This window comes from Pseudonaja textilis, chromosome Z (genome assembly GCF_049901715.1).
Source record: "Pseudonaja textilis isolate UNSWEBS1 chromosome Z, rPseTex1.2, whole genome shotgun sequence".
Taxonomy (NCBI): Eukaryota; Metazoa; Chordata; class Lepidosauria; order Squamata; family Elapidae; genus Pseudonaja; species Pseudonaja textilis.
The window spans coordinates 97149620-97177059 of NC_142008.1; the positions used below are offsets into that span (position 1 = coordinate 97149620).

The 27440-nt window shown below is 39.5% G+C and overlaps 1 protein-coding gene across 3 annotated transcripts; it reads left to right on the plus strand.

Annotated features, from left to right (window-relative positions):
* The first annotated feature begins 451 nt into the window (after positions 1-451).
* Positions 452-25913, plus strand: SP2 (Sp2 transcription factor). 3 transcript variants are annotated; one of them, XM_026710689.2, is made up of 8 exons: positions 477-537; positions 8995-9032; positions 9429-9504; positions 15151-16122; positions 16506-16827; positions 17750-17924; positions 19642-19835; positions 24422-25913. In XM_026710689.2, exons 3-8 carry the CDS (start codon positions 9442-9444, stop codon positions 24520-24522), a joined length of 1827 nt encoding a protein of 608 aa, XP_026566474.2. In that variant the 5' UTR covers positions 477-537; positions 8995-9032; positions 9429-9441; the 3' UTR covers positions 24523-25913. The 3 variants fall into 3 exon arrangements, with proteins under 3 accessions (XP_026566473.2, XP_026566474.2, XP_087771475.1); XM_026710688.2 differs by lacking the exon at positions 8995-9032 and having other exon boundaries at positions 452-537; XM_087915349.1 differs by lacking the exons at positions 477-537; positions 8995-9032 and adding an exon at positions 1163-1300.
* Positions 25914-27440: the final 1527 nt, after the last annotated feature.

Here is a 27440-nt window from a genome sequence, read left to right on the forward strand (position 1 = left end):
TCAGCAATAACAATTTTTTTCCTCCTTATGGCGTATATGAGTGTGCGTGCTTGCTACTGGCTTCTCGGGTAATTTCTTGACCAATGAAACTTCTCTGCGAAAGAATCCCGCCCCTTTTATTGAGCTCTGTTTTTCTGTTTGTTTTTCCTCTTCTCCCAGGTCCTTGCCTATCAATCAATTATAAGCGTGACACCACCCTGAAGATCAATTGGTCAGGATTCAAGTCAATTTGTGATTCCGTCCAAGCGATTGGACTTTCCATTGACGTCCATCATTGTCAAACGCGTTCTTTTACATTGGCTAAACTTCGACGTTTCAGTAGGCAGGAAAGATTGGTAAGAACGGATGCCAGTCATTTGGAGGCGGCCATCTGAACGAACAACGTGTATTTTGATTGATCAAGCAGTATAATCCTTGAAAAGCGATTGGTCACGTCTCAGTGGGGTAGGCGGGGATTACAGGGCGGTGCCCGGTCTGCCGAGGATGAAAATGGCGCCTTGAGGGGGGTCCGTACCGCTGCCGATTCCTTTCTAGCAGGTGAGCGAGCTCGGAGGAGCGAGTTCGTGCTCGGGGAGAAATGGGAGGAGAAATCAAGAAATGGAGTGGGGCGATAAATGGAGGAAGAGGTGGGATCTGTAAAGCGAGTAGGGGGCCTTTGTTGGGAGGCCCCCCCCCGAGTGCGCGAACAGGGCTGAAGCAAATGGGACCGGAAGGGGGCGGGGCTAAGATGAGAGCCCGCCTCCGGGGACCCATAAGAAAAACAGGCATGGGTGACGGGGGAAGAACGAGAGTGTCCATTCATTATTCCTGTGTTCAGAGAGCGGGAGGCGGGAAATGACGGGATATTCTGAGTTCCTTTTTTTTTAATGGCGGTGTACTTGTACTTTCTAACAATAACCTGACAGCAAACAAGTGGGCCTTTCTGTAATATTGTTGGTTCAAATATATGTTGACTTGTGCCCCCACCTCCAATGCCAGGCTATTTTGAAAGCTCTGTAGATTAACAAAACGGTCTAAGACTGGAGAATTAAAGGAACTGGAGGACGGACAGTGACCGTCCTGTCAATTACAGTAGAGAATGTGTGCATGAAGACTTGAGATAGTCGCCCAACCCAGACGACAGTGAGAATATGTGGTTTTAGGGCACTGGGACAAGCCTAAGGGGGGGGGGCATGCCGAATCAGAATGGTGGGTGCTTGGAACCAGGGAAGGGAAAGAGATGGGTTTAGGATCGTAAAGAGAAGAAAAAACGGACTGAGATAATGCTGCCTCTAACCTTGGACAGATGAACAGCACAAAGGTACAGTAGAGAAAAAGAGATAGATGACTGTAAGTGATGAAAGAAATTCACAAGACTATCAGGTTAATAAGGCAGGCTTAGCATTTCAAACCTTTGGACTTAAGCAAGTTTCCTGAAGTATCAGTACTGTGTTCAGATGTACTGAGAATAAAATATAATTGGTGGGGTTGCAAGGGATGATAACAATCCTTTGCTATGCTTTTAAATTGCTTGCTGCAATAGCCATACTGTGTTTGCACAATGATTTTTTTTTAATTAATCCAGTTTAGACTTCAATGTGCTTAGTTTACAAGCACATAGAAGTCTAAGCTAGTCATAGAACCCCCTTGATTTAACTGACCTCAGTTTAGTTTACTTTGAATGCAAAATCAATTCATATACTGTATACTGCTGTGCATGTCCCAATTGCTATTGTATGCATGCTTCAGATACATAAAACATGCATATATAAAATCCTGTTCAGATTTTGATTATTCTGCTTTAACTTTGTTTATAATATAATGCTCAACGCAACACATTGAAACACAAATTAGCCAACTGTAGTTTCGGGCAGTGTGTTCTGCAGACCTAACCAATGGAATTGAAAAAGAAATTGTGGTCCATAGGATCCTAAAGAATATCCAGAAGAAAACATCTTCCACTGAAGATGTAGCACAGATCGCGGGGCTAAATGCTTGGTATGTTGAATTAGAAGTCTTTGTTTACTCTTCAGAGATCAGTACTATGCAGCCAGTTAAAAAGACTAAACAATCTAGCAACAAGGCATGTTTTATTGTACTATGTGATTGTTATTACAGTTATTGGATATCATTCTGATTTGCAATGGTGATTAACCTTTAAGTAAATCCTAAAATTATTATATTGGATCCCATCTTTAAAATATTTTTTCTGAATTATTTCAAGGATAAGATTAAATAAATAACTGCAAAGACAATAAAAAAGACAAATTACAGGCAAATAAAAAAGAAAGGAAAATAAGAAAGTGTGCACAATGTATACAGAGAATCAACATTAAATAAACACACATAAACCTTTAAAAAATTTTTTGTGAATATTTAATTTGTGAGTTGGGCTGAGAGAGTGAGTGGTCTAAAGTGACACAGCTTTCTAAGAGTGATTGATCCAAAATGATGAAACTGGTCTAAAGGAAGCTTAGAATTGAAGTTTCCTGATTTCTACCCAATATCTTAACTACTAATCCAAATTGGCTATAGGTCCTAAATCACATAAAAGAGTTAAAAGCAAGTTTTGACTTAAAAGAGAAAAATCCCAGCCACAAGTAACTCAAGTATTTTTAATGTCAAATTTAAAATGTTTTATTTATGTTTTATGCTAAAGTCCCTACTTCTTAGGGAAAAGGGGCGAAATTGTGGAAAAAGCAGAATAAGATTTACCAGCGATGCTAAATGGAGTGGGGCTAATAGAAAGTTAAATATAAAGAAAAAGAATGGATACTCAGAAAGCGTTTAGTAATATTCCTCATCCTCCTTAAAATGCATACCCATGTACTCTAGTGTATTTTAACTTGGCAAAATGTAACTGAAAAATTATTCAACTCATCATATACTCTTACAAACAATCATCTACGTTCTTCTATACTGATATGACTATATCCAAATTTTAGGGGGGCGGGGGGGATGGTGACTACGAGGCTGTTTGACCAAATGTAAGGTTTTCACAAAGCCAAAATGTCCAGCAGCTTTCAAATCATGGCCTTGTTTTAAGATGGCCCCCGTAAGGCTAGCTGGGACATATAATTTGGCCCCCACTCATGCTAGACCATCGTGAATAGTACAATCATTTGAGTGGGTTAAAAACCAATCATCCAATTTTAAAGCTTCCTTTAACTATAAGGTTAGATCTTTTGAAAGGTTTCTGGGCTCTGGTGACCATTGGAGCAGCCAGTTGCTTTGTAGGAACAATAGGACAGATCATTTCTGGGCAGACACTTATATTGGGGCAGTCTAGCTAGAGCATCAGCCAAAAAAAAAATTTCCCTGGCAGGTACTTCAATTAAAAATTAAACCGCTTAATATATTGTGCCCAATGAATTTGCTTGGGAGACAATTTTCGAGGGGTTTTCAGGGCCTCTAAGTTTTTATGATCTGTCCACACCTCAGGGGTGTTTTGCTCCTTTGAGAAAATGCCTCCAAGTTAATACCCATCAGACAGTAAACACTTTTTTTCCCAAATAGCCCATCTCCTTTTGGTCTCAGTTTTCAGGAGGTATAAGCACAAGGTTGTAAAGTTCCACTCTCATTTGATTGAAGCAACATCACTCCCACTGCGACATCACTTGCATCAGCCTGGATCACAAAAGGAGCATCCATATCTGGATGCTTAAGCACTGGTTCAACTGCAAACAGTAATTTCAGCTTCTCAAAAGCCAGTTGGCATTCCATGGACCATTCCAACAGTCAATTGGGCTTTGGTTTCAATTCTCCTTTAGTCTTTTGGAGATTTGTAATAGATAATGCAATCTTTCTGAATGTAGGGATAAATTGACGGTAAAAATTAGCAAACCTGCAACCAGAGTCTGCAATTGTTTTCTGCAAGTGGAGCCCATTCCAAAACGGTCTGGACTTTTTCTGGGTACATCTCTATCCCTTCAGCGATATGCGGTAACCCAAATAATCAATTTTCTCTTGGTGATCGCACTTGGACAACTTAGCATACAGTTCAGCTGCCTGAAGTTTTTTCAAAACTGATGGCACCAATTTCACATGCTCCTCCAAGATCTGTATAGATAAGGATGTCATTAAGATAAACCAACACCCCCTTGTATAGATATTCATGAATATGGCAGGGGCTCCTTGCAGACCAAATGGGAATGCGTTAAATTGGAAACCGCCCAAAGGGCAGTTAAATGCAGTTTTCCATTCATCTCTTTCCTTCATTCGGACTTGGTAGTATGCTTCTCTCAAATCAAGCTTAGTGAAAAATTTTCCCTTGGCAAGATGAGCTAACATGTCCTTCATTAAGCGGAGTGGATAAACGTTTTCTACGCAAATTCCATTAAGGTTGTGATAGTCAACACATAGTGAAGAGAGCCATCTTTTCTCGGAACAATATTGGGGCCGCCACTCAAGGCCTGGCAGGCTGGATGAAACCTCACTTAAGGTTTTTATGATAAATGCAATTCCTCCAATTCTCACTGTGTCATTGAATACATTGAATAGGCTTAGGGAGCTTCACCTCTGGCAGAATCTCAATGCTGCAATCTGTGGGGCGATGAGGGGCCAGCACATCTGACACTTTCTCGCTAAAAATCTCCCTTGGGTCCCAATATTCTTCAGAGATTGTTTTTCTCCCACAATGCGTTCACTAGCCGTTGACGCCCACTCCATGGAATTCTGGCGCCTTACAAGAGACAACTTCTCCCCTTCTAATGTTGGTCGGTGCATATGCATAGCAGCCCTTTCCTCCAGTTCACTTGGAGATTCCATTTCCTAAACCAGGGCAATACAAGTAATAAGGGGCACTCCATCCCAGGGGCCACAATAGAACATAAAGTCTCTCAATGTCTTTCCATCGACATTTCCACTGGCTCCATTATAAAATGAGCAGGGCCACCGTCAGCTACTGACCCATCTAGTTGGCAAAAGGCTGTGAGAGTTTTTAAAGTTCTTAGCCTCAATCCCAGTTTCTCCATGACTTCTAAGTTAATTACACATCTAGTATACCCAGAGTCCAGCAGGGCCAACATTCTCCCCCGGGTATCAGAGGTAGGCACCCTTATTTCCCCTGGGATGGTCATGGGGCCCCTTTGTGGATTTAAAAGAGGATTGTCATCGGAGTTGGATTCACTCTTGCCAGCAGGGGTCAGAGTTCCCAGCTCCTCTTTTCCCGGAGGAGCGAACTCAACGACCTCCATCACCTTTAGGGCTGTTCTGCATGGCTTGACTGGATTTTTTTCAAAAAAAATTGCCTCCTGCCGGCATCCCCTTTGTATCCAGCTTAGCATGGCAATCTGCAGCCCAGTGACCTTCCTTCCCATATCAGAAACACATTGTGGTTTTGGGTTTCACAGCCGATCCACCCTTTTGAACTTTAGAGGCCTCTCGGAGGTTGGTAGGAGAGGGCTTGTTCCGGACGGGACCACCCCTGCATCTGTTTCTGGTCAGATTGATTTCCACATCCGCAGCCAACACATATCAGAGCTGTAGGTCTCTAGGATCTCTTCTGGAGATACAGCTTTGATAAACATCTTCCTTCAGCCCATCCTTGAAAGCTTCTATCAGGGCTTCTTGGGATCACCCTCATATATGGCACACCAGCTCTCTGAATTACTGGGTGTATTCAGCCATAGACCTTCGCCCCTGATTTATGGTTTTCATCCTAATCCTAGCCTTGCAATCTTCAAAACATGCGCACAAGGCTGCCATAAAAAGGTCATAGTTCCTCAATAGAGGGGCATCATCATTATGCAGGGTGACTATTTTGCTGCGGTCCCTTCTAATGCTCTGGTGACACATCTCACTTTAGCTGCCTTTGAGGCAAAATCATCCCCATATTCCTCCATATTGTTCCAAACTTGGGCTAGGAAGAATCCCAATTCCTTGGGATCCCTTCCATATTTTGCTTCCAGCGGAGGAACTTTTGGAATTTGGCGCCTCCGTGGTGCTACCCTCTCAGGAGGGGCTTGGGCTATGGCAGCTGCTTGAGCTAGCCAGGGCTGAGCTATGGGAATGGCCAGTGGAGCTCCAATTGCTTCTGCCCCTCTCCTCTCTCCCCCAGGCTCTTCATGGGTCAGAAATTCATACCTTTCTTCAGCTCTACAGTCCTCCATGGCCTCATTAAACAGATGCAATGCTTGGGTCAGCAGAAATTTTTTTCGGTTTTCCTCCTGCCATGCAGCTTCTCCACGCTGGCATCTGGCAGTCATCACCCCAGAGGGGGTTTCTTCTGATAATTTCCATCCCAGAGACCATTTGGGTTGGACCACCGGTTTCTCTTAGATCTGCAACTCCACCAGCAACTTGGCCTCCTTTTGAGTGTCAAGAAGCAGTGAGGCTGAAGTTCCAGCAGCCCCCAGATCTTCTTGATCGCTGGCTGAGTTAGACATTGTTTTCAGACCCCCTAGGAAGATAAAAAAGTAAATCTCCAGGTGGGCTGGTAAAAACAGAGTTCTTGTATAATGTCAGGTGTAGCTCCATTCAAAATCAAAGAAAACCATTGTTATAGAGAAAAGGACATTTACTGAATTTGAAGTGGTAGCATCAGAAGAAATCACATATAGAAAATTATCCTATGTCTCCACCCCCAATAGTTCAAACTGGCCATCCAATCTGAGGTGGGTTTAATGTCATGTGGGTGCATCTTTAGGTGGTATTTCACATATCTGGTAGGCATCTATATACATCTGCACAGTAAGCAAGTAAACATAATCAAGAAAGTATTCCAACTTTTTATAATTTATCAACTTCATCCTTCAGCACCTTTTCCCTCACGAGGCCCAATTATTCTTCCCTCCCCCGTATCTACGGCAGCTGGAAAGAGACAAGCAGAAGAAAATTCTTGGAGGCTGACAGTTGTGTTTATTTCTTTCAAGAAAATGAGTTCAAAATACTGCTTTCTGGGATTTAAGGATCTCAGTAATGATGATTCCTTGAATTAAAAACTTGGGACTTTAGCATAAAATATAAATAAAATATTTTAAGTTTTTAAAATGACATTAAAAGTTTGTGGCTGAGGTTTTTCTTTCTGAACTCAAAAACTTGCTTTTAAGTCCCTAAGTCCTTCCTCACTGGTTAAGTGATATTTAACCTTGATCTTACAAATAAGAATTTGCTATAAAAGGTAGTCCTCGATTTACAACAGTTTCATTTAGGGACTGTTCAAATTTATAACAGGATTGAAAAAAGTGATCTATGACCATTTTTTCACGTGTTTCCCCCCAAAATAAGACCCTTCACCTCACTTGCACGCGTTGCTCCCGGCCTCCTTTTTGCTGTCAGAGGCCTTCAGGAACTTCTTCAGCTGGCAAGAAAAACAAGGCTTTCCTTCAGGAAAGGCCTTTAGGAAAGAAGGCCTCTGTAGCTGATAACAGAGCTTCAGTAAAGTCTTGCCAGCTGCAGAGGAAATGGGTCAAGGTGTGCGAGGCCTGGCTATAACTATCTGAAGGTAAGTAGTAGGGGAGTCCACCCCTCCATCCCCACCCTAGCTTAATTGTTACCCATGTAACCTGGAGTGGGCAAGGTCTTTAGGGCTTATTTTGGGGGCAGGGCTTATATTGGGCGCATGTAAAAAATCAAGGTAGGACTAACTTTCCGAATAGGTCGTATTTTCGGGGACACGATATTACAGTATCCCCATGGTCTTATGATCAAAATTGAGACATATTGCAATTGACTATATTATGGTTGCAGTGTCCTAGGGTCATGTGATCATCTTTTGTGATCCGAGAGGCAAGGTCAATGGGGAAACCAGATTCATTTAACAATTGCTAACTTAATAACTTCAATAAATTCACTTAAGTGTGGCAAGAAAGATAAAATAGGGCAAAACTCACTTAGCAACAGAAATTTTGGGCTATGGTAGTTGTAACTCAAGGACTACCTATATTAGAGCTCCTGGTATGGGCTTTCAGCACACCATGTTTAATCTAAACTGTGAAAGCCATCTTGCACTATGAATGTAAATTAGAACATAGAAAATCCTATCAAAAATAAGTTATAAAATTATTTTATTCCATTGTCCTTTTGAAAGCCTATGAACTAACATTCCAGTTTATGCCACATGGACAATTATGTCACATGAACATTGACATAACATGAACAGTAGTTGCAAGACCCCCAGAGTTATTTAAAATGGGCAGCCATACAAATCTTATTATTTAAATAAACAAATCTATCTAGAAACCAAACTGCCTGTTAAAAGTAATGATCAGAGTAGGATATTTTTCTCTTTCTCATCCTCTTTCAAAGCCTCATCTCATTTTGCCTAATCTTATGAAATTGGTAGAATGAGTCATAGTTACCAACTTTACATTTGCTTCCGTTGAAAGGGTAACAATTGTTGATGAAGAACTATTGATGAAGATGGCAAATCTAGATGAAATGTGTTCCTCTAGATTTGCCATCTAGGATGTCTGTGCCTACTGAAGGAACTAATTGTAATTTTGGTTGTATTTCTTATAAACATGCTTCTTTTATGGATGTAGGAAACATTGGTGAGCCATTTTATTTTTATAGTCTACTTGGATCCATATTGATCCTTCTACTTGTGGCTTTGCTAATTGATCAACATCACTCTTTAGCAACTGAACTACTTTTTTGAAGAACTAAATGGGTATTGGGTAGGCTAATACTTGATATGGACAAGCATGGTGTTATTGGGGTAGTGGAGGAGAAGAGGTAATTCCAAATGCACGGGGATATTTGTATTCCCCATTTCCTTCATTTTGATAATCGTCATCTCTACGTTTCAAATTTATCTCCACAACTGTAAAATCTAGTTATTTGCTTTTAGAATATTTTCCACATACAGAATTCCATGAATAAGTTGTCATAATTAGAATGTAATTGCTGCTTAGGAATTTAAAATAGATATTTGTAAAATGTGTCAAAGCCAATATTACCATTTTTTTTAGTTTATTACATACAACAAATGTGTAAGCACCATAAAACAATGCATATATTTTTATATTGATGCTCATAATTTGTAAAAACTTTTGCTTAAATTCTGTCTTGCAGTTATTTGGCTGATTGTTTCTATTATGAGGTAGCAGAAGGTCAGAATATATTTTTTTCCTTTCCAGATGTGATAAATATGCCCCAAAATAGTCCTACTAAGTATTGATGGCATCACTGTCAAATTATCTCAAATATGTTGCATTTTTTTTCATTCTAATAGTTTTTACACTACTTTTCTAACCCAACTTTCTTTTTATTGTTCTGATATCTGCTAGGTCCACTAGCAAAAAAATGCTTAAGATAGATTCACTTAAATAAATACTTTAGTTGTAGATAAAATTCTGTACTCTACTTTTATGCTGTGAATAATTTTAACTGAGACTAGTATATTATGACACATTCTGTACTAATATCTCTTTCTTGCACACACTATAAATCTTAGTATTGAAAAACAGTTTAGATTATTAATTGATTAACCAAACTTTTTTTTCCAGATTTAGAGACAGTATGGCTGCCACTGCTGCAGTAAGCCCCAGTGATTACTTACAGCCTGCTGCTTCAGCAGCTCAGGTGGGTTGTTTCTGTTGATGGCATTGCTTCATTTATATATCTACTCTCTGATGAAAGAGTTTACTATAGAAAAGAATTAGTTTACCTAAAAAGTCCAGGGATTAATGCAAATGATGTTATTATGCTTCAAATTCTAATGCTGTTCTTGAGCATAACTTTATATTATAATACTGTGTAAGATGTTTGCATGCTGTAGTCAGTGTTTTAGGTTCTTGTGTTGATATTCCAGTATGGATTATTAGGCATTATACTGTTTGATATACATATGTAAACATATTTGGAACAACATGTTGTGATATTTGCCAATGTTAAAAACTTTGTCTCGAAATGGTTTGGTGGACTAAGCAATTGCTTGATTTTTTTAAAGACTTCTTGCATGTAAAAATATGTGTAATTTGGCAGAGCAAATGAGAAAGTATATGTGGCAGAAGTGAAAAAAATGAGAGAACAGTTGAGTTTTTTTACATATATTGTTATTCACAAGTGGCAGCATCTACTAAAAAAAAGTTTACACTTGATTAATACGTAAATTGAGTCCCTCAGACATTCCTAGGGCTATAGGTTAAACTAGAAAGTTGAAAAAAAAATCCCAAAAGAAGAGAGTGACAAACCAGTTCTCTTTCATGTTCAAGAAAATTATTCTTGGCGTGTCCAAAGATTCAGCTGGGATTGCCCTCAACCCAAGTATATAATTTAGGACCAATAAAAGATGTATAATTCACTTATCAAGACTACAAGTAGTATAGATGATTTGGATATTTGTTGGAGAGTAACATAGGTAAAAATTTATGGCTACTAATCAGTATATTTATAAATGGAATTTTCAGAGAAATAGGAGTGTGCATGCTTTGAAAATGATCTAGAAGATACATTTCCAAAAGTGCTGGATCATGAATTCAGTATCTCTTTGAAGTAGCTGTGTCTTCTTCGGCTTCCATGCGAGCTTGAAAAGAGGCACAACTGCTTTAAGTTCTGCACCCTTAATGCAACTCCTTAAAGTAGCCACATTTGTTTTCAAGCTTGAGCAGAACTCTGAAAGTTTAAAAAGATGCTATACTACACAACCTGAAGCACATCTTCAATATCATTTTTGAAGCAAGAAGTATGCACAGTTTTAATGATTAACGATCATTGAAAACACACAGAAGGATTCACAAGGTCAATGCAATAATTTCTCTTAGGAACATAGAAAATATGAGATTATGAACTCTCATAATAACATAAAACTCTCTGTTTTATAAAGAATCAAGTTAATAAAAGCATTGTAATGAAAAATGTTTCTTTGCTTTTTTCCCATAAAAGAAAGTTTCCAGTTTTAACTAGGACAATAACTCATTTATGAATCTTTCAGAGGAAAGATTCATGAGAAAGCATGTTGACTACAAAATCTGGTAGAAAATAAAAATATTTTCTTTTATATGCTATTGGCTACCAGAGAAGATTTTTCTATGAAACAGCTTTCAGGTATCTTAAGAGGCTCCCTTTCACAAAGCAAAATCAAGAATACTTTTCATTAAATATAGCTTCCATCCCACTGCCTTCGGCAGAAACATCTAAGATGTTCTATATCATCATTGTATCATCCCAAAGGTTTAGACTTTAGTTTGTTTCTGAAAATATTCCTTAAGTCTACTTTCTTAGAGATTTAGTAGGACTCTAAATTCTATATTTTGAAATGTAGATGCATTAAGAAATAATTGCATCATAATGAAGAAATGGTTGGGAAAGGGATAGCATTTTTTTTTTCTTACATGCATACCCATTCATCTGTTTCCATCATGGTAAGCATTATTATTCAAAGCAAGAAAAGGAAATAACACATAGCCAAATATATTTAAGTCATAAGAAAAAAAGAATAAAATATGATTAAATGTAGTTTATACCCCTACCATTTACTATATTCTTTCTGCCCTTGGAAATTCATCATGTCCACACATGACTTTGTTCTTTGGCTTTTATTTTTTAAAATCCTCACTTTTTAAAAGAACTTATCAACTGCAACCAGCCCCAGTTTCTCAGGGTTTTTCTTCTATGCAGCTGTGATGACCCGTAGTCTCTCAAAATAACCCAAAACTCAAAACATACATTAAAGTCCGGTAAAGCCTTCAACTTAACTTCACTGTTTTATTAGGCACAGTTTAAAGTCACAAAAGTAAATAAGGAGGCAAACAGAAAACCCAAACAAACCGCATTGATGAGAGTTCCGAAGCAAGCCAAGATAACTAATCATAAACTCCAGGAAAATAACCGAGAAAAGCCCATGAGAAGAACGCCAGCAAAGATAAACCTCTTTCAAGGTGAACACTAAATTAACTCCTGCAAATTCTAACGGCGCAGTTGTAAACTTATATACATAGCTCCCACCTGCAAGCCATGAGGAGGATCATGGTAATCTCCTCTTGAATAGACCTCACTTTTCCCTGATCCTCTCTTCCCTGCGTGACCTAGGATGGATAGGGGATGGGCCTGGATCCTTCTCTAACTGCTCAGCCGGCCTCTGCCCTTCCCCAGCCTCCTCCACCATCTCTGGAGCCACACTCCAAATCTCTGTTGCCTGTTCTTCTTCCTCAGAGTCAGTCTCCACCAGGGGCATGACAGCAGCTGATTTATTATTACTTTATATGTTCCCCAGATTAATCAGTTCTAATTTTTTTTTCTCCAGGAACAAACTAGAAGAATGTATTTTTTAGACTTGCCACTCATTTTTGTATCCAGTCCTTATTCATTCATCATCACCTAATAATTTCTGACCCTATTTTGTTTTACAATAATACGTACTGTGTTCTGTATTTGCCCTGCATTCAAGTTACTTTTTAACCTGACATATCAGCCTTTCGCTTTCATAAACCAAGCTGAGCAGAAACGAAGTCCTAGACACAGCTATGTTTTCTTCTTTTTACAAATTCTCCTGATAATAAATTACCTGTTACTGTCCTACTAACGTTTATTTGTATGTCCTAACAATTTCATTGTCCATTTTCTAATCTTTGTAATTATTCTACCAAACTATATAAATTCATTAATTTACTCCAGCTTTTTTGGCATTGCATATAATTAACTATTAATCATTCCATTTTACCTGTCAAATACCATTGCCTTGATCTTCATTATTTTTTTCACTGCAGTATACCGTATATTTGCTAATGCATTCCTTATCAATTTATTCATAAATACATTAAACAACCAAGAAAACATCGTTTATTCTTCTCTTATTCAGGACTGAACCATTTGCTATGTATTCCATTTATTCTCTTGCATACATTTGTTAGATAATATATCCTCTCACTGCATTTAACAAATAACCTTAAACTCTGTATTTGTGCGAAACATTATATTCAGTCTGCATATTCACTTTATTAGACATCTCTGTAAATTAATGAATGCACAATAAACTTTCTTACTTTAACATATTTCACAATTACTTACCAAATACCAGTACTCAGGTCAGAATACTCCTACCTAACATAAGAACATTTTGTTTCCCAAATTTTGTTCATTGTTACCTCTTGCATCAACTTAATTATAATTCTGCCGAACACTTTTCTGGGCACACTTAACAGATAGTTTCTGCATTTACTCTTGTTCCCTTTCTCTTTATAGAGGGAATAATAAGACATTGTTCCAATCATCAGATGGAGTTTCAGTCTTTCTACACGCACGCACATGGACAACACACACGGTTGCATAGCTACTCCTTAAATAATTGCAACCTTAGATTTAAGCATAGGCACAGCATTCATGGCATCTCTCTATTACTTTTTTTTTGACATTAACATTTAGCATTCATTGCAACTTCACGCCTTGGTACATCACTGGTTTCACTTTATGCATGTTTAGCCCTCTTCACTTTCAGAATCACTCTATATTTCCTGTGCCTCTTAATCTTAACCAGTCCTTATTTTCTTTGACTTACCTTGTTAGCAACTGTATTTTCCTATACATTGTAGTAATGCTTCTCTCAAAAACTGTCTTTTCTATGCATTTTTTATTCTTTCCAACCTAGTAAAATGTTGGAAAAAATTATATAAAGTGGCCAACAAATCAGGTTTTAACTCTTCTCTGGATGGTCATCAAAGGAAAGCAATTACTAAGAGTGCTGAGCTTAGTGCTCCTTCTTCATACCTCCTGATAGGACAGGACCTCCATCAGGCATTCCCTATTCTCCTGGATTGAACAGATGGTCTATCCATCCAAAACATAAACCTGTAAAAAACTAAACAGAAAGAAACAAAATTCATCATTCTTTTTTAAAAAAAGAGCCCTATCTGGCTTGGGGCTGCAGAGAAGTTTATAATCCTTAACCTTGTTGGAGAGGCAGTTGGGCAGCAACTAAGAATGCTGCTGATTGCTCCATTCTAAGTTCTTATTCCTTCTGATCAGGTGACCCAGAATGGAGCATGTGAAGCCTGCAAACCCAGATGCGATAAAAAGGAAAAACAGAAAACTGCATGCACAAACAGAACATGTTATTTCATTACATAAAAGAAAATATGGATGCTTTCTTCTGATAAAGGATTTTAAACAAAATAATTAAGAACTCTTCATCCACATGCTTTCTCTAATTTATTTTGTTGTCTACATTCTATATTCCCTTCATTTTACCACTAAGCATTGTTTAAATACTTCCAGTGGGAAACTTAACCGACTTCTGCAATATTTGTCACATAATTTTACTTCCCTATATCCATTTGGCTGTAACTTTTTCTTTGTGGCAGAATTAAATAAAACTTACAGAGCATTATGAGAGATCACAGTGTAACTGTAAAATACAGCAGCATGCAGCAGGCCAGGTCTCAATAAAAAGATTTAATCTACTCTCAAGCTAGGAAAGGATTGCCTTATCTATTTTCCTATATTATAGGTTAGAAAAAAAGAGAGATCCTTCATCCTTGCCACAAAGGAAGTGGACAATGTTAGGAGAAGTCTGCTGCTTATTTACTTCATATAAATGAATGTATTTTTTTTTCTTTTTGATAAAAATCAGCTTCAAATCATTAGTTCCTTGAGAGAACTAGTGGACTATCTTCTAAATCTGTTCTGTCTTGGCATCCAAGCTCCATTCGAAGTCAGTGAATGACCACCATTATGTACAATGACGATATCACTTCTTACTGTGTATGAGTCTTACAGAGTACTAATTTTTGTTTATAAAGTGTTTATCACAGATATTCAGTTTGAGGTTTGATTGCTGAAAATGGTAAAAGTATTAAATGCAGAATGAATACAAAAATAAGAATTAATAATGATAGTTTTTAAAGTATTTGGGAATGCTTCATTTCTCCCTTGTATGGGTTTTATATACAGAATATTTTGGATCTCTCAAACTATCATATACATTTATAATTCATATTTTGAATACATGTTACCTGGAATGTTTGCAGAACTCATATTCAGTGGAATAGATCCTAAACTAGTCAAGTTTTAGTTCTTTTGCACTTGATGAGCCTATGGCACCTCACAATTAGTCTGGATCCAATTATGTTGATACTTGTTGATTTAAGAATATGATATGCTATTTTAATACAAAGTCAAAACTCTGTATTATAAAAATCTGGGTTTTCTCATTCTTCTGGGTTGTATTATATTGGAACAAACTATTTTTGTCTTCTGCTTTTGACCCAAGCCTTTTCTCTTCCATTCTTGTAGGATTCTCAGCCATCTCCATTAGCCCTTCTTGCAGCCACATGTAGCAAAATTGGTCCTCCAGCTGTAGAAGCAGCAATTACTTCTCCTGCTCCTCCTCAACCTGCCCCTCGGAAATTGGTTCCTATTAAACCTGCTCCACTCCCATTAAGTTCTAATAAGAACAGCATTGGAATCCTATCGTCAAAAGGAAATCTCTTTCAAATACAAGGTTCCCAACTGGGGACATCATATCCTGGTGGACAGCTAGTTTTTACAATCCAGAACCCAACTGTAATCAGCAAAGGAACCCGCTCTCCTGCCAATATCCAGTATCAGACGGTACCACAGATCCAAACAGCATCAGGACAGACGATTCAGGTGCAGCAAAATTTGGGCAATCAAATACAGATTATTCCCAGCAATATCACCCCTTCTTCTTCCTCTTCATCATCATCGTCCTCTACTTCAGCTCATAAGCCTGTGCCAATAAAGCCAGCTCCAGCTCATAAGTCATCAGCATCCAGTCTCCACAACACAAGTAGTGTTGTCAAGTTAACTGGCACCAGTGGCAATGTTACACTTACTCTTCCAGTGAGCAATCTTGTAACTGCTGGGGAGACTAGTTCTCAAAGTCAAGTTGTGCCCGACAGCCCCTCTAAACCAAGCAGAAAATCCCGAAAGAAAATGGTATCACAAGCTCAGACAACTGCAATGGCTATGGCAGAGCAAGTGGAAACAGTCTTAATAGAGACTACAGCTGACAACATTATCCAGGCAGGGAACAATCTGTTGATTGTGCAGAGTCCTGGCTCTGGGCAGCCAGCTGTGGTCCAACAGGTGGAAGTACTTCAGCCCAAACAAGAACAACAGGCAGTTCGGATACCCCAGCAAGCCCTACGGGTAGTCCAGGCAGCTTCAGCCACACTCCCTACAGTTCCCCAAAAGTCCCAACAAAACTTCCAGATCCAGACAACGGAGCCAGTTCCCACTCAGGTATTTCATTGAAAGTTCTCCCCCACCCCTTTTAAAAAAAAATAAATATTTTTATTAGTTAAAACTATCACTCAATTTGGAGTTACCAAGTAATACATAATTACTAGAATTCCTGGGGACAAATAGGCTAGGGGTTCTAATAGAAAAAACAACTTGTCCAATTACTTTTTTTCCGTATAAATATGTTTTTTGAATGCCAGTTTCCTATAAAAGCATTCAAGAGATATAAACAATTTGGCATACATTTATTTTGGTACAGTGATTTATAATCTATCAGAACTTGGGGGAGGGGAAAGGTTGGGAAGGTCTGCTTGAGTCAAATTCTACATTCCTTCCATACACAGGGGCATCCTGTGATTCACTTTTGTGTCACTTTTTTTTAGGTCTATTTTAAGACACCTACTGGTGAACTACAGACAATCCTGCTCCAAGAAGCCTCAGGAGGGGGCCTAAGTATGGGCCCTGCCCCTGCGGTCTCCTCAGCCACAACCTGCAGCAGCCCTGTACCCCGCAGTTCCCAGTCAGGGGGGAGTACCAAAAAGACGGGGGCTCGTAAAGAGCGTGCTCTGCCAAAGATCGCCCCTGCTGGAGGCATCATCAGCCTGAACGCTGCCCAGCTTGCTGCGGCTGCCCAGGCAATGCAAACTATCAGCATCAATGGTGTGCAGGTTCAAGGTGTTCCTGTTACCATCACCAATACCGGAGGTGGGAAATACAATGTAACAAACCTGTGATGTGCAATATTTCAATTTGTGATATAATAATACCTTCATTTTTTAAATTTCTTGTTCTAGTGTCAGTAACAAAGAAGAGTAATGCATAAGTAGGGTTATGTATATATCTACAGAAATTATATGACCATATCTTCATAATGATTCTAGACTGCTCATAACAATTAAAAAAACACCCAAAGTATTCTTCCTCAAAGGTGCTAGACCAAACAAGCCCCCAGTTCAAATTCCATCCTGGCCTAATTCTTGGGGAAAGAGCCAGGTCTTGATGAATGGACACCCTTGAAGAAAAGTGTAAAGCATTTTGTGTTCATTTTAACATTTGTACTCCCAAAGACTGATTTCTTCTTGCTTCACTCTAATAATAGGGGACATGTCAAAATACAATTGCAGTTTATATCACTATGCTATCATTACTGGGAAATGGCTTGCTTATTTTCAGAGTAATTGTAATTTGTAATCATAAACATTGCATTCTTTCTGTTCTGTATATTGGTGGTTGCTGGGGAGATGGCAGTGAAGGACTCCATATTTTCTATCTTCCTGAGGGTGGGAAAGGTATGAAAACTCCCTCATAATGTAGCAAATTTGAAAATGTGTATTGGAGTGGGATAACAATATTGTAGAGAGAAGTAAACACAGTAATAATATAAATGTTGGTACGTAATTTAGGAAGAGAAGTTGGGCTTCTGGAGCCAGGCAAGAAGGAAACGTTGGAACCTTAAACTGGGTTTTATTTCAAGCCTTGTGCAATAAAAGGCAACAAGAAAAAATGGAACTCATATTACATGGTATTTTAATCTGTATTTGCCTAGAGATTTCCTGGAATAATTGAGTCCTCATATTTTAACAGTGGAAATTGTCAAGCCATAGTTTCTTGATCTTTCTTTCTGTAGGCCAACAGCAGTTAACAGTGCAGAATGTTTCAGGCAACAATCTAACCATCAGTGGCCTGAACCCTACCCAAATCCAATTGCAAATGGAACAAGCACTCTTGGGGGACCTGCAGCCTGGGGAAAAGAGACGGCGAATGGCTTGCACTTGCCCGAATTGCAAGGATGGGGAGAAAAGGTAATGTGTGAGGGATTGGGAACAAAAAGGAGCATTAAACCCAAAGGCTGCCAACTTCAGTTCCTGCTTTATATAATTATTTAATTCACATCCTTCCCCTTTTGCTATCAATAAATAGTATTCAGTCCTTTATAACAATAAAAGCAGCATTTTAAACATGGATAACCCCTACTGAACAAACCAATTTAGTAGAATCCTTGCTTGCTTTTTATGTGAGATTAAGGAAATTTCCTTGAATCAGTTTTAAAACTATTACAGATATTTGGGAAGGGGGTGAATATATGTAAATATTAAAACAAATAAGAATATTAAGACTACTAACAGTCTTTGGGCATTCAAAACTGTATTGCCTGCCTCTACATGGAAGAGTCAAATGAGTATGAGCCCATCAGTGTCATCTCTGCCCTCATTGTCAGTTTTCTAGTTTATCTGAGAACCTCCTTTATCTACAGATATTTTTACAGTAATAAGATTGTGAATCTTGTGAAGTCAGAATTTAAAATACCAAGATAAAGTGTCATAATGTTTTCTGATGCATTTACTCCTTTAGATATACAAGTTTTAAAAATGGATATTGTTAATGCATATCTTCCTGTTCCATTAGTTGCCTACAAAAAACTGCATAGGTTTGAGCATAGCCTGTGGTAAAGTGATTAACATGTAGGTGATTAAAAGATAGATTTTCCATCAAGCAGGAAACAAATCATTAAGTATGAAAGATATTCTATAATAATCATATTTTATTGTCTAGTTGTTAAATTATTATCTGAGGAAAGCTGTTCAGAAGAAACAGTGTTCTTGTTTTCTTGTCCAGAGATTGTTTGGCATCCTACAATGTCTTCAGCCTTTTAGAAATATAGTACCAATAATTGAATATGTCTACGTTGTCTCCTATAATACTTTTTGCAGTTTTTTATGTTAAATAAAATAACTGCATGAAGAAGAGACAGGGTTATTCCCAAATTGCTTACCTCTGAGAAAACTGAAATAGTATTGTTATCTGGGACAGTACAGAGATATTCATCGTAATGGATGGGCTTAGTAATGTTTTTGTATTGTATTTAACAGAAAGACTTGGAGTTTTGTCTGGTTTTTTTTTCAGAACCAAGCTGATCAGATTATTAAAAAGGATCAGTTCAGTGGCAGAAAACAAATAGTTTCTTTCACATTGCACTTGATTATTATCTTAAGCAGGTTGAATTGAAGGGAATGAACCTGCTTTCTGAAATTCTGTGATTCTGTCTGTGGGTGATGTTTGAATTGATGTAAACTTGTATCCATATGCATATGTATAAAATTAACTATTGACGTGATCTCAGAGCTGAAAAGGTTGTACCTTCCTTGCTAAATTGAGCGACAGGTCTGAAATTATTGATAGATTAATGGATTGGGGTTGACTTATTCAAGCAGTGATGTGTTTTTGCTTGGAAGACTGAAATGGATTCTTGGTAAATGCCAGAAGAGCCAATGTATTTTTATAAAAAGTACTTGTGAATCATTGTTGGATCCTTTCCCAGAAGCTATATGGGATAATCAATATGAAATTAGTTTGATGTTTTCAACGATTTTGATTAGTTCTGCTTCTTGAGTCGTCATTGCAGGATACCATAATTGATCTGATCCCTGAGATGCCACCACAGTAAAATCCAGCAAATATATCAATATCTTTATTAATCTAGATTAAAAGAACCCCTTTTCTGTTTTTCTTTCTTTGTAGGTTGGGGGATCAAGGGAAGAAGAGGCACATCTGCCATGTGCCTGAATGTGGAAAGACCTTCCGCAAGACTTCCCTTCTGCGGGCCCACGTACGTTTACACACAGGCGAGAGGCCTTTTGCCTGCAATTGGGTCTTTTGTGGAAAAAGATTCACACGCAGTGATGAACTGCAACGGCATGCCCGAACACATACAGGTCTGTCAAGTCATTTCTCTGCTTTTCTCTTCTGTTGTATCCCAGCTGGATAGGGGGGAAATGTGAATACTAAACACTTAAAAGGCATTTCATCTTAACTTGGTTACCTTTATAATAAAGATGTGCTGAGTTGTTTTAATGCTGAAAGACTTGATTTCAAAAAAGAATGAAATCATTAAAGTTAATTTAGATAAGTCATAAATTAAATATGGCCATCTCCCTCTAAAACAGTAGTTCTGGTTGGGTAACAGAATTGAAGGCACATATAAAATCAAGAAAAACAATTGCAATTGCATCAATCACATGGGCCCTTAACCTTGTGATCTCCAACCTAGGAAAATAGCCATGTTTTTAAGAGATACTAGCAGACTTGGATATTGGAAAGTGTGATGTTCCTTGGGGCAGGTGTTGCACCAAAAATGCCTGCTCCGTGGTCTCATTTGATGACACTCTGTAATAAACAGAATCTGGAGCATGCCTTTCCCATTGTACCATGTTTCTCCAACAATACGGCCTCCCCCAATAGGAAGTCCCAGCATGTTTTATTGGCATAAAATCAAATTAAGCCCCTCCCCCAAATTAAGGCCTACATTAAACATGTGAAATGGGGGGGTGGCGGGGGGAGCTTGCCGTTAGGAAGTACTTTTGTTGCATACCCGGATATGGTGCTACCTGCGTTGACTTTGGCGTTGGTGGGGCACTTCGTATCAGGAGACCTTCCGCCACTGTTGCTTTCCCTTCTCCCATGCTGCCGCGGCATTTAGAGCAACGCCGCAGTGTTTGGCACAGCCACGCGCAGCCAGTCAGGGCTCCTCCCTGCAACTGGAGCCCGGCGGAGACACTCAGCTTCAGGCGCTCCTGTTGCCACCTTCCCTTTGCCTTCGAAGGCAAAGCCAATTCTTTTAAAAACAATGCCTCCCCTACCCAAGAGGGCAGCCCAAACCCACGTGGGGAAATGAATCTCCCGGGGCTGCAGCGCAGGATCGGCCCACACCGGGAGAAGCGTTCAGCCACCATCCCTGCCTGACATCGGGCAGAGTGCAAAGAGCTTCACCTGGGGTGCCCAGCACAGCTGACAGGCAGGCCCTCCTGCCTGGCGGTGGAGCTCTCACCAAAGCAGCGTGTGCCTCGCTGCCAGGCCCTCCGCTCATCCCGCCAGGGCCGCGCCAGAGCCATGCGGGCTGGGCAGAGCCAGGGAAGTGAGCATGCGATGCGCACCCGCCTGCCATGCAAAAGAGCCGTGCCGACCCGAGCTTGGGTTCCTTCCCAAGTCCCTCCAGCCCGAACCGAAGGGGCCACCAGGAGAGGCCGCCTGAGGCAGTGATAGCACCCACCCATCCGTGGACAGGGAGGCAAAGCGACGGCCCTGTGCTGCGTCCTCCTCCACTATCACTGTCTCGGGTAGCCTCTCCCGGTGGCCCTTCGGGTTCGGGCTGAAGGGACTTGGGAAGGAAGCCAAGCTCGTGTCGGCCGGGCTCTTTTGCTTGGCAGGCGGGCACACACCTGCGGCTCGCTTTCCTGGCTCTGCCCAGCCCGCACGGCTCTGGCGCGGCCCTGGTGGGATGAGCGGAGGGCCTGGCGGGGAGGTGCTCGCTACTTTGGTGAGAGCTCCACCACCGGGCAGGAGGGCCCGCCTGTCAGCTGTGCTGGGCGCCCCAGACGAAGCTCTTCGCGCTCTGCCTGGTGCCAGGCAGGGATGGCAGCGGGTGCTTCTCCCGGGGTGGGCCGTTCCTGCGCTGCAGCCCCAGGAGATTTGCCTCCCCACGTGGGGTTGGGCTGTCCTTTCGGGCAGGGGAGGCGTCGTTTTTAAAAGAATTGGCTTTGCCTTCGAAAGTGAAGGGAAGGCGGCAACAGGAGCGCCTGAAGCTGGGTGTCTCTGCTGGGCTCCAGTTGCAGGGAGGAGCCCTGGCTGGCTGTGCGTGGCTGCGCTAAATGCGCGGCAGCACAGGAGAAGGGAAAGCAACAGTGGCGGAAGGTCACCCAATACGAAGTGCCCCACCAACACCGAGGTCAACATCCAAGCCGTCGCCGCCTGCCCACCTGAGGATGCGGGGATTAAGTCACCCCCCCAAAAAAAGACGGCCTAGCTGTTTTTTCGGGGGTCAAAAAAAAATAAGGCCCGGCCTTATTTTGAGAGAAACACAGTATTAGTGTGGTGGATAGAAGTAATGAGAGGAAGTCTTAGAAATACTGTAGTCCTATACTATGAAGGGCTTTATAGGTGATAATATGAAGGGCTTTATAGGTGATTCTATACCTTGAATTGTACTTCAAAGCACACTAAAAGCTATTATACTTGTTACGATATGTACAGACTAACCCTTGAATAACAAGGATATGTACATGGAAACGTTTATGAGAGTAGTTATGAATAATTATCCAGCCACACACAGCCATACACTGAATTGAATTAAAGTTTACTTTAAGAAATAGCACAGTCCAACAAACGGTCCAGGTCATATCCAATTCCAGCCCAAAGAATATCCAATTACAAAATTCTTCTTACTGGTTGCCTTTGTCATTTCCAGTAAACAAAAATATCAAAGTATGAGCACAGCATAAACCTTAGATAGCAACAGAATGTCAGAGAGACAGAATGTCAGAGAGAGCAAGCCATGATCTCTAGCTCCCTCTTATGGCAATCTGCAATACAATCAACCAATCGGAACACAGTACAAATCAATACAGTGATTTTGTCTTAAAGCTACAAAACATACATTGTTGGTTTATATATTGCCAACCCAACTAATTGTTGGACAGATTCCTAGCAATACTTTTAGTGTAATTACGCTAGAAATATAATAATTTCTAGTATGCTTTGAAGTACAATTCAAGGGGTGTCTGTCTGTCTGTCTATCTATAATTTTCCCCCTTTGTTGTGTTCGTATTCACATTTTTATGTGGAGGAGCACATCAGTATGAGATATCTCTTGAGGGCCCTCGTGATGCAGGAGTTTCTGTGCTGTTAATCTAGCCAATAGTGAGTTAGAATCAGTTCTTCCTAGTTAAAGAGGCCAGGGAGACTTGTGGTTGAGCTGTGATGAAAATTTCTATGAGTTGGGGGAGATGGTACCTTCAGCCTTGAATTGGGCAGTGGTTTGTCCCCCACCTTAAACACCCAACCTTGAACCCAACAATATAAGATAGCTGTCTCTAGTCTTCTCTTGTAAGGAAAGTTGTTGAGATGGTAATTGGACTGCAGTTGCAGAGGACCCTGGAGGAAGCAGCTTATCTAGACCCATTTTAGCTGTGTTTTAGGTCAGAATTTAGTATACCAATAACCTTGGTCACACTTGTAGATGATATGGGGTCGATCTGGATGGAGATAATGCATCCATTGTTGAATTCAGTGGTGAGTTTCACTACCATTGATCATGGCAGCATCTGGACTAGTTTTAAAAGTTGGTTGCACTGTTTTGCAATGGTTATTTTTCTTCCTTTGAGGCCTGTTCCAGTTGGTGTGCTGGTGAGGACAGGTTGTTCCCTAGGTCCCTCCTTTGTGGATGCCATTGAGTTTAATGTTCCCTTTCCTTTTGTTGAGTGAATTATTAAATTATTGTGCCACCCATGTCCCCTAAAAGGTAACTGTTGTGGAATACTCCATCTTTAATCTTGGATGGGTTTGCAGTTTTTCCATTTATGAACGGAACCCACTTTGGGGATCGACCTGGACTCACAGTTCCTGAAGTGCTACAAAGGCCTTTGCATAATTCCAACTGGGGCACCCATTGCATATATTTTTGCATCAGGAATCCCTTCAGACAATCTCCCTAGGTACCTCATGACTTACTGTAAATATTGTGATGTACTCCATAGGCTACCCTGTACTCCATAGGCTATCCTAGAAGCTTTAAATGTTTGAGAATAGAAGATTGCTAGGCGCACAGTTAGAATTCATATCCTGTATCCTAGATTGTTTTTAGTATTCTCCACTTTATCTCATGATCTGCTCATTTACATTTCACAGTCCAATTGTTCTGTTATGGTACTGACGTGTTCAGCTTTCTTTAATTGCAGTGGCCATCATTCCATCTCCATTGTTCATAAAATACTTAACCTTAACTAGAAACTCACACATTTCAGTCTGGGTGGAAAATCGTTCCAATATTGAATCAGATTACCTATGTCTAGCATTCTGGTTTTAAAAGTGGTTTATCAGATGCCTACAGGCAGCACCTGAACCTTCATCCTTGCCATGCATTTTTACATGAGTTTTACGTTTAGATTTTATTGGGGAAGGGGGGAGATTGGTTCAATCATATCCAATTCTTAGAACAATCCCTGCAATGGGGGACTTGGCAAGGTTTTTTGGAAGTGTTTGCCATTATCTCCTTAATAAGGCTAAGAAAGACTGGCCTAAGATTACCTAGCTGGTTTTGTGCCTAAGATGAGACCAGGTCTTACTGTCTCCATCTTTTAGCCCTAATCACCATACAAAACTGGGTCTTAGTTTTAGTTCTGGATTTAGTTTTATCATGTACCTGATTTTTTAAAAAAGCGATCTCTGTAAGCTATTTGTGCATTAGCTTTTTATTATATGGTTGTTGTCATTTGTGCTCATTGTTGTTGTTCCTTTCCCTGATCAGGTGACAAACGTTTTGAGTGTGCCCAGTGCCAAAAGCGCTTCATTAGGAGTGATCATCTGACAAAGCATTATAAAACCCACTTAGTCATCAAGAACTTGTAGGTTGGGATGCAAGCAGGAAAAGTAAGGAAGCAGTATGGTGATGAGCAACTTTTCACTCCTCATCATGAAAGATGGTCTCTGCAAAGGACAGAAAAAAATAATTGTCCTGACTGTGTGACTGTTTTCCCAGCCACATCTGCCCAAGGAAAAATGGAATGGTTGCTGCTCCTTCAATCAAACTGCCTTCAGACTGGCATATTCCTTTGGAACTTCTTGATGAATGCATCAGACTTCAAGGTTTGAACCTGAGATGGAAGAGCAATGCCATTTCCAAATATGCTGAAATCAGCACAAACCCAGTGGCAGACCTAGAAAAGCACGGCAAAACCCATTTATGCACCTTCCTCAGGAGCTTGCAGAGCCAAGGCCCCCCCTCTGCTGCACCAAAGGAACTCCTTATGGGTTTGAGAGTAGCACCAGCAAAACTGTACCCCACTTATAATTTGGGTTCCTCTTCCCACTCGCTCCCATGTGCTTGTGAAGCTTTTGAATGAGAGGCAGGGAAACCATCCAAAATGGGACTCAGTCCCCCTAGCACATTCCTACTTTATATTTAAAAATATAAATATATATATATATATAAATATATATATCTATATATATATATACACACACACACATATAAAATAACCTCCTTAGGAAGCTTCATGTTTTTTCTACGGAGAATGTTGCCTTATATTTACCCCAGGTTCAAATTATGTATTGTGAGCGTTTTTAATTTAATAATTTCTTTATAAACAAAACAATCCTTTGCCCTACCTAACAGAGCAGGCAAAGCACTCTGTCAAAACGCAGAGTCTGTGACCTGACCATGGTCTATAAACTAGATATGCCCTGTGTATATACCAGGGATTTCTAGGGTATGTGTAGCAGCAGCACTTTGTTCAAGGAAGGAAGAGCATCTCCCATATATATATATATATATATATATATGAAGCAGAGCTGTGGGACTGTAGCCCACAAATCCTGATGTACATAGTAAAAAGTGCGGGCAAAAGCTATGTATGAGCCATATGGAAAATCTAGGGCAATCTGTTTGCAATTCTGAATTACTTGGTTACAAAAATAAGAGTTAAAAAGTCCAGTACGGATTTGCACTGTCAAGTTCTATTGGTCATTATTAATGATTTGGCATGTGAAATGAAAAAAATCCTTTTCAAAAATGGAATTTTCTCAGTCCCCCCCTCCCTCCCCTTTTTTATTTTGTTTACTTCACTTGATTCCCCCTGCCTCTTTTTTTTAATATCCAATGCAGCTCTTTTTGTGTACTATAGTGTATATTGTATCATAAACTATATATTGCGTTTAAGTGTTTGTTTGTTTCAAAAATATACCTTTTGTTATTTTTGACCTTTTAAATTAAAACAAAAATCCATTTTATTTTTTAGTTGTAACTGCTTGGCTATGTTTCTTTAAATGACAAATCATTCTTGTTTTCAATTAATGGTGTAACTTGGCAGAGCTGCATGTAGCTTGCCTAAAAGGGAGTGCTAGACTGAAGGAGAACCATGCATTTCTTGATGAACTGAAATGTTAGAATCTCATACTGAACCATCCATTTGAGAACAAAAGATTATTTTTCTTAAGTCGAAAGAATGGGAAAATGGGTTGTTTAGGTGGCTTGTTGACAACAAAAATGTAAAAGAGAAGTATTTTTACTCCTTAAAGACTGCTCAAAGGCATTTTCATGCTCAGATTGTTTTGTCATGCAGATATAAAAAGTTGGTCAGAATGTTTTGATTTTATGATGTCTCTTTCATTACCCTCTCACTCCCTTCATAAAGAAGTAACAACTTTCAAAAATACACTTGCGAACTTTGTATATGAAAATGATCTTTGACCTGTTATATTCATTACATAACAGTGTGCAATGCTCTTAGGTTTATAATGGTGATCATGCTTCTGTCATGCTTAATCCATAGTGACAGTGAATCATAGTGGAATGCAAGGAAAGCTGCCTTATTCTATAAAGTAAATGCTTTATCAAGGATTTGAAGTACCATCCAGCAAAAGGTTTTCTCCTATTGAAATGCTCACACATTTTACTTTTTTCCCCATCCTGGGGGGGAAAGGCAATGTTTTAAGTAGCAGGTGGGCAGGCAAGAAAGAAAAATAAATCCATATCGTTATACTCCAGTTTTGAAACTAATGTTATGTATAAGCAATCCCATATTAAAAGCTGAAGTCCTGAAATGGTAAAAAGTATAGTGTTTGATGACTGTATTAATTAAGAAAGGAGGCCTGAAGAACATACTTGTTAACATATCTTGTTCAGCTCCAACACTCAAGGTGGCTAACATCTAAATAAAATTACCACATAAATATCACAATAATACCAAGATAAGAAAAAGGTAAAGAACATAGCAAGAGTTAAAGATAATCCATATTGCAGATATTGCTCTCAAATACTTTATAAAGGAGCAATGCATAAAATCAGGAGTATGGAGCCCACAGTTTTCAGAGTCAGCTGAAGGGATAGGACAGATAAGGTCTGTTTCTGTGTCATTTGATTTGTTGAGAAAGAACACCTGGATCATGCTTTTGTGGATTGATCAAACTTTACAAGATGTTGAGAAAATCCTTTGAGTAAGGGATTTTGCCATACTTAATCATTTAATTAATTAATTATCACTTAAATTATTTAGTTGATCTACATGTATAAGCCTTTTGACCACAGTTTTCTCACGATCTATTATTATAAAAGGACCAAAGGAATAGGGATTTTCCTGTCTCTTCTCAAAGAAAGCTTTCCTATCGTAGGTGTTCTTAATAAATCCAATTTTACCTCAGGTATAAGGAAACTATATCAGATCAGATTCCTCCTCTTGTGTATCCTTGACCAAAGAACAATTTAGATCTTGAGCAGATACACATGGAGTTGTGAGAGAGGAAGGGATAGTCAGCTGGATCAATTTTGG